The sequence below is a fragment of the Trichechus manatus genome, unplaced genomic scaffold (assembly GCF_000243295.1).
Source record: "Trichechus manatus latirostris isolate Lorelei unplaced genomic scaffold, TriManLat1.0 scaffold00097, whole genome shotgun sequence".
Taxonomy (NCBI): domain Eukaryota; kingdom Metazoa; phylum Chordata; class Mammalia; order Sirenia; family Trichechidae; genus Trichechus; species Trichechus manatus.
In genome coordinates, this window is record NW_004444033.1 from 7930030 (window position 1) to 7938608 (window position 8579).

Here is an 8579-nt window from a genome sequence, read left to right on the forward strand (position 1 = left end):
ATCTGTTTTTGGAACATTACGTTTGGAGATAGTGATGATTTTGTTTGATTTGTCTTCAAAATTGTCATCTTTAGAGGCTTAAGGCTTCTTGGTTCTGCTTTCAGTTTTACTATGATTATTAAAAAAAAAAAATTAAATACCATATAATCAACTGCCTTCTACATTGCCAAGAAAACCATATGATTTCAGTCATTCTTTATGTACTTTTCTCCTCTTAGGCTTCTGGGGCCTGGTGAGTCTAAGTAAAACAACACCAATATGATAGATATGTAGAGGATTTATTCACATGAGAACAAACCTATGTAGGCAATTATATAATATGTGTCATTAAATGCTTTAGTTCATATTTAAGTGAATTTTATGAATTGGGAGGGGGGAGAAAAAAAGAGACTGGGGAGAATAGCCTACATGGGATTCTATGTTGTCTGAAGTAGAGGTTTTGGAGACATGATCCAGCAATCCTACAAAGATTTACTCCATGTACTGGCAAATTGGCACTCTTCCCTAAATAAACAGATGTCAGTACCATTGCAGTGGTGCTGGACAACTTAAGAGTGGGCTTGTAGTACAGTTGAGCTTGGATCTATTATACAAGAATGCATTCATTCTTTCAGGATATCAAATATTTAAAAAAGCCATCCAGTTGTAGGTTTGAAGGGTGGAGGAGAGGGGAAAACTCTAATTACTAGGGTCTGTCTGCAGAGCAAAAGTCTCCATTACTAGGGTCCATCTGCCGGCTTTTACTCACTTATGTTTTACTTATCGTAACCCAGCCATTTGTAAATTGAGAGAAGCTTTTAACTTGTGGTGCTTATGATAGTTGTGAAACCCCTGAAATCCTATGAAAAGTTTTGCATGTAGGTGCATTGTTTTGAGGAGAAAGTCTGTGGTTTTCAGTAGATGATAGAGGTCTCAGATCACCAATGTCCGTAGGGGTTAAGAACCACTGTTCTGGGCTGTTTCTTCCATTCATGCCAAATGGCTTGGATCAAAGTTGTAGCCTCTATGGAGACTTTTGACATGTAAAGTTACTGCTCTGAAAACTTCTATGGATTAGCAAGACCTATCACCTATAGATAATGTTGCTGTAGATAATCTATTTTTCTTAAAGAAATAGTTTTTTTTTTGTATTTATGAAATATATTTTCATTACTTTTTTCGGTCTTGTCTCACTTACTTATACATGTTGTTTTTCCTTTATCTTTTCTTTATCTCTTTTATGATTTGTTATATTAATTTTACCTTATTTACCTTTTTAGGTTTGTATTTTTAATGTCTTTTTCTCCAGCTGCTTATCCTTAATAATTAATAGGAACTTAAGACTAGGGTGCGACTCTTCAGCCCTCTTTTGCAGCACCCAGTATGGCATTCCGTAAACAGTGAGTGCTTAATAAATTTCATTAACAGACTGACTCGTTACACAAATGGCAATCTATGGAAAACTTCCTATGGAGATTTACTTATCAGTTTTTAATAGCTTCTGCCTTTTATCGCTAACTAATGTGGATGATTTGTAGGATGTATCTGTTATTTTGTGATTCTTGGATAGTTACTTTGTAAATATAACTTAATTATACTTTAATTGAAAAATATTCAAAGCAGTGATCCTATTTATGAGATCCTCTGTTTTTGTATTTTGTAGTGGAATCTGTTGTTTATTTTGTTTATCTTACAGTGAGGGAGATAAACCTGCAGGAGATCAAGGAGGATTTGGAGTTGGATCCAGAGGAGAACAGTACCCTCTTCATGGGCATCCTTATCAAGGGGCTGGCCAAACTGAAGAAGATCCCAGAGACAGTGAAGGCGATAAAAGAGCGCTTGGAGCAGGAGCTGAAGCAGATTGTGAAGAGGTCCACAACCCAGGTGGCCGACAGTGGCTACCAGAGAGGAGAGAACCTCACTGGGGAGAACCAGCCAAGGTAGGTGGGGGTGCAATTCTTGTTATTGGTAACTCTGTTTATTGTATATTTTCTTGGGTGGGGGAGTAAGTAAATGTTATCTCTATTCATGTTATTATATTGAATTTAAGACACTATAACCTATTGCTGTCGAATCAATTCCGATTCATACCAACCCTATAGTAGAGAGTAGAACTGCCCCATATGGTTTCCAAGGCTGTAGTCTTTGTGGAAGCAGACTACCACATCTTTCTCCCGCAAAGTGGCTGGTGGATTCGAACTGCTGACCTTTTGATTAGCAGCTGAGTGCTTAAGCACTGTGCCACCAGGGCTCCTTAGGATACTATAGCCCATACAAACCGTGGTGAAAACACTGTCTCGTTTTTGATGTAGTTGAGAAGTTTAAAGCCTAAAGTCCATACTCAGATAACCAAATTGAATGAAAAAAACGTAGCAATGACTACTGAACACATACTAACTACTAAGCAGTGTTCATGGCAATTTGTGTATATTATCTCATTTAATTCTCACAGCAACTTTATGAGCTAGCTATTAGGACTTACATTTTACAGTTAAGGAGACTACTGGAAGTCATATTTAAGTATTTAGCTCAAGGTCACAGAACAAGTGGCTGGTCTTAGAGTTGAATACAATCTAATTGATCCTGAAGTCCGTGATCTTTCTTCCGTCGCGTGCTTTCTTCTTTAACGTGCAGTGATCTTAGCCAAGAGTCAGATCAGTCTCAGGAATTCCTGTATTTATTTAAAACAACTAATAGGATTAGGATTTCATAATTCTTCTTTCATGAGCAGAAAACTGAAATTGTACTAAGATCCTACCTCTGTCTGTGGTTATCCTACACTGGGAGCTCATGTTTGCCAAACCAGATTTTTGGGTATCATAGACCAATGTCGGCCAACAGTGGAACAAGATACTTGACATTGTACTTTCCGGGAGAATCCAAGATCCTCTGTAAAGGGGTCTCCATGGGAGAAAAAGGTCCACGGAAACTATAGTTTCATATGAGAACACAGGGCAAAACAGTATGTCTTCTCTTTTTATTCATGTGGCAAGAGTTCCTGGGAGGTGATAGACGGTGTGTAGATGGGCTGTGATTTCCTATGACATGTTCTTTAAGAAATTCTACTGTTTGTCTTAGGACTTTTTTTTTTTTTTTTTTTTTAAAGAAGATAAACAAATTTGAGGAGAAATAATATTTGTTTATTCAGCACAGCCCCCCAGATTTTCTTCTGGTTTTTCGAAAAAAATTAATGTTATCTATTTAAGTTGTCTCTTTTGTACATCTAACATTAAATATATTTTAAAGTGCTTCAACTCTTTTCAAGTGTTTGAAAGCATGTTTTGATAAGCATGGATTTTGGAGGGGAGCAGACTTGGCTTTGAGTCCCAACTCTGTAAGGGAAGTAATACCTATCTTACAGGGCTGCTTGCTTTAGCTGGGGTTGTGTACTTACGGTGCTTAGTAGAATAGCACCAGTAAGTGCTGTTACATGCATGCAGGCATACATAACCCAAAACCAAACTCATTGTCGCTGAGTCGATTCTGACTTACAGTGACCCTATGGGACACAGTAGAATTGCCCCGTAGGGTTTCCAAGCCTGTAATCTTTATGGAAGCCGACTGCCACGTCTTTCTCTCGTGGAGCGGCTGATGGATTCAGACTGCTGACCTTTTGGTTAGCATCTGAGCACTTTAACCATTGTGACACCAGGGCTCCTTCATGCATACATACATCTTGTTAACTGTCCTTGAGTAGGCTCTAACTCACAGCAACCCTATGCACAACAGAAAGACATGTTGCCCAATCGTGCTCTATTTTCATGATTGTTAGATCAAACAATGTTCTGTGTGATCTGTAAGATTTTCATTGGCTAGTTTTTGGAAGTAGATTGCCAGGTCTTTCTTCCTTCTCTGACTTAGTCTGGATGCTTCACTGAAACCTGTCCACTGTGGTTGACCCTGCTAGTATTTGAAATAGTGGAGGCACAACTTCCAGCATCATAGCAACATGCAAGCCCTCACAGTAGTAACAACTGCCAGGCAGGTAGAGGACATACACATACATACATACACATTTATATACATATATATATAAAGTAAACAAAAATCCTCAGAACTGGGCCAGTAAGCAACATCATGATAAACAGAGAAACTGTTGAAGTCAAGGATTTCATTTTACTTGGATCCACAATCACCACCCCATGGAAGAGCGGTCAGGAAATCAGATGGCACACTGCATTGGGCACATCTGTTGTAAAAGACCTCTGTAAAGTGTTAGAAAGCAAAGATGTCACTTTGAGGACTAAGGTGTGCCTGACCCAAGCCATGGTGTTTTCAGTCACCTCATATACGTGTGAAAGCTGGACAATGAGTAAAGAAGACTGAAGAAGAATTGATGCATTTGAATTATGGTATTGATGAAGAATACTGAATATACCATGGACTGCTAGAAGAATGAACAAATCTGTCTTGGAAGAAGTTCAGCCAGAATGCTCCTTAGAAGAGGGTGGCAAAACTTCGTCTCACACACTTTGGATATGTTATCAACAGGGACTAGTCCCTGGAGAAGGACATTATGCTTGGTAAGGTAGAGGGGTCAATGAAAAAGGGAAGACCCTCAATGAGATGAATTGACACAGTGGTTGCAACAGTGGGCTCAAACATAGCAACAGTTGTGAAGATGGCACAGGAGTGGGCAGTGTTTTGTTCTTTTGTGCATAGGGTCGCTGTGAGTCGAAACCGGCTCGACAGCATATAACAACAACGAAGTATGAAAACACGTATTTACTTACTGTTAGTCCTTTACTCATCTCCCATGCTCTTTGATCACTCACACTGTGATCCAGAGAAGCTGAGGAATGATTCTAAATTGAACTTTGCTTTTCTTCTTTCTTTGCCTGGTGCCTGGATTTCAGAGAAGACCTTTCGAGTCTTTAGTAACGGATACTCCAGAATTCTGGTTTGCTATTTGCCCTGTTGCTGCAAGTCCCTAGATGAATACGCTGAACTTTCTTAGGGAAATAACATTACTATAGTATATATTGGAAATAAAATGAAAGGGCATGGATCAATAACTTTTTATAGATCTCATTACGCTATCCTTAAAAGCACTGTGTTTTTCATAGTATTTTGACATCTTCCTCCTCCATTCCTTAAGTCCCTTCCAGAACTCACAAGTGGAAATTACAGTCTTGAAGTGGAAATTCAGCACACTGCCCCAGGACATAATAAATGTTTCTCTATGAAGAATGAGTCAGTGGGCGAGTTTTTTCTCCCTTTACGTTCCGTTTTTTGTCAGTATTTTAAAAAGCTTCTGCAGGCAGGATATATGGACACTAACAAGTGAGCAAGCTGTTCGCCTTGGTTTCATGTTTGTAACATGATCCCATTTTATAAACCATACATCTCTGAAATTTTGCAGCAAAACCTTTTATTACCTGATAAAATACTACAGAGAAAAATATTTGGGGTGAACCACTTTCTTTTGGACATCAGAAATTAAATTCTTGGACTGGGATTCTCAATGACTGATAATTTTGACCCAGTCACTGGTGGGCGTGTGTTTCAAATAAGAAAAGAAATGTAGACTTCAGGTGCTGTCAAATGCTTTAAAATTCATCCAGTATTAATTTCCTTGTTAACTTTGTTAAATAATGATTCACATTGTTGGTTCTAGAGGTTTGGAATTTTAGATGGAATATTGTCAGATTGTCCGTTGAAGCTTTCACGGTGCTCGGTGTGCATCAGGCTTTAGCTGCGAGGGTGTTATTGGCAGTCATTTTAGAGAGAAGTAAAATGACAACATTAGGCGTTATTTATCTTACGGCTAAAGGTATAAGAATATTTTTCTTAAATTGGAACATAGACTAAAAGAACTATGAACCTTCTCTCCCATATGTACAAATTCTTTCCCTTACCCTCAGTGAAATAGCCTGCTACAAAACATTAGCATATAAATGCTACTCTGAGGCAAGATTCCAGCGCTGTGACTTTCCCTAAAAGTTTCATCGTTCAGCATCATCTTATTAAATATATTCTGGTTGTGATGCATTGCGGCCTGTTTTCATTTGTCTTTATGTGAAGAGAATTAATGTTGTGTGCTATTTTGCTAGAAATGTGGAAGGAACTAGGCTAGTGAATTACGGCTTGCTTTCAGTTCCTATGGAGCCAGGATGCTTTTGCAGCCAGTTTTCAAAAATCACTTTCATGATCCACTTATTATTTTATTTTATTTTTGATTCCCCAAATTATCTCTTGTCTATTTATAAGAGAAATAATTTTTCTTTTCTGTTCATTTATAATCTAGCTAGTGCTTATAAGCCACCAGTTACTATTAAAGGAAAATTTCATCCACTGTTGTTGCCAATTTGATGAACATTAGGGTAACATGTGCCTTGCTAATCTACCCGAACCACCTGCTACCCATAATTTCCCCCGAAGGGCGGGCATTATTACCAACTTCAGATGGCCTAGGTGGCCTGCTGTCTGTGCAGCTCATAACCACTTTTTTTCAACTCCTGCTGCCTCATTGTTGATTCTTTTCCAAAATCTGGCTTATGAGCATTTTCATGTTATTTTTGTTTCAAATAAGCTGGAAGAAGTTCTCTGATATTTAACAAATAAGAAAAGCAGGAGGAATAGATGGAAGAAAGAAATGTCTTCTCAGAGGTGTGATACCTTGACAAGAATATGGAAGAGAGAAGAATGTGGGAAAAGAAAAAGATTGACATGCATAAGAGAACGACTGTCCATCTATTTGAAAATGACCTTGTTTAAATGTGAGGGCAGAAAAGTCACTGCTGGGGTAGATGGTAGAGGCCTGGTCTACTCTGGTAAAACTGTGGGTCATGAAGAGGGTGAAGAGGTTGATTGGCTGCCAGAAGGACCTTTTCCTTTTGGAAGGAGACCATTTCAGGAATGTTCTTTGACCTCTGTTATGAAGGAAGAGCGAGTTTAATAGTCTGATATGAAAAGCAGAGGAGAACATTACATGTTTGCACGGTGATAGTGAAGAAAGATTCGTGGAAAACTCCGGAAAGAAATATAATTTAATGCCGAAAGTAGTCGTGTTTGAGTGGTAAGGTGGTAATTTTTTTCGTTTCTGTTTTGCAACTGTCATATTGTTGTTAGGTGTCATCGAGTTGATTCCAACTCATGGCGACCCTGTGTACAACAGAACTGCCACATTAGAGTAAAAAATAAAATTATTATTGAAGAATTAATTTTAATTATTACTCAGATTATTTTAATCAGAAGATATAATTAAAAACAGAAATGCCTATTGGGAGAATGAACTTCCATAAAACTACATTTTACTATTTGGAAAAATGTGATACCTTTTTGCAGATCAGCTGGATCATATTCATTAAGTTTCTTTTTATGATATGTTTGTATGTTTGGTTATTTCTGGCTGCCTTTATGAGAAGAGAGACCTAGTTTGCTTTGTTCAGCACCATATCTCTAGAATGTAGCAAAGTGCCCACCTGATTCATGATAAATATTTGGAGAATGAAAGAATGAATTTCATTTATACTGAATATCTCCTGTAGATCAGGCACTAGGCTCAAATGGTCCCTGTCCCTATGGAGTTTAAAGTCTAGAAGGAAGAAAGGCATTAATTGGAGAACTTTCGACGAGTACAAACTGTAGTTAAGGGCTATAGAGGAAAAGCAAAGCGTGCCATGAGAGCAAGTGACCAGGGGGACCTGACCTAGTCTGGGTAGGTGGGTGTCAGGAGGTGTCTTTTTTCTTAATAATAAAAGAAGGCAGCTTTTATTGTTGTTTTGTATAGGTTGTGGTCATCCAGCTGTGTTTCTTTGATGATGGTGATGTTGTTAGTTGCTGTTGAGTTGGCTCTGACTCGTGGAGACCTTACGTATAACAGAACAAAATGTTGCCCGGTCCTGGGTCACCTTCATCATCATTGGTATGTTTGAGTCCATTGCTGTAGCGCTTACCATTTGTTCTTCCTGTTGTGCAGTTAGCATGACATTGGTGTGTAAAATATGCAGTGGAAAGCAGCCAGATTTCTTTTTTTAAATTTTTTACGGTGCATTAGGTGAAAGTTTTCAGAGCAAATTAGTTTCCCATTCGATAGTTCGTACCTGAAATGTTCCATGACATTAGTTTCATTCCCCACGGTGTGTTAGCACTCTCCCCATTTCCACCTTAGGTTCCCCGTTTTCCTTCATCCTGATTGTCTACCCCTTCCTGCCTTCTCATCTTTGCTTTTAGGCAAATGTTGCCCTTTTGATCTCGTATAATTGACTATTCTACAGTGCGTGTTCCTCTCGGGTGTTATTGTTTATTTTATGGGCCTGTCTATGGTTTGGCTGAAAGGTGGTCTCTGGGAATGGTTTCAGTTCCAGTTCAGAAACGTGTGTAGGGCGATAGTCTTGGGGTTTCCTCCAGTCTCTGTCAGACCAATAAGTCTGGTCTTTTTTGTGAATTTGATTTTTTGTTCTACGATTTTTCTCCTGCTCTGTCTGGGACACGCAGCAAGGTTCTTGATGTACTATTTTCAGAGTTTTTTTTTTTTTTTTTTTTTAATATTTTATTGTACTTCATTCAGGTGAAGGCTTACAGAACAGATAGTTTCTCATGTAACAGTAACACACATGCTGTTTTATGACATTGGTTAACAACCCCACAACATTTTA

The 8579-nt window shown here is 38.4% G+C and overlaps 1 protein-coding gene across 5 annotated transcripts in view; it reads left to right on the plus strand.

Moving 5' to 3' along the window:
- The window catches only part of EXOC4 (exocyst complex component 4), an 830578-nt gene that overhangs the window by 87420 nt on the left and 734579 nt on the right, over window positions 1-8579 (plus strand). For all 5 annotated transcript variants that reach the window (XM_004382687.2, XM_023737127.1, XM_023737128.1 and 2 more), the window contains exon 6: window positions 1676-1919. In XM_004382687.2, the coding sequence (XP_004382744.1) occupies window positions 1676-1919 (244 nt within the window). The remainder of the gene's footprint in view (window positions 1-1675; window positions 1920-8579) is intronic.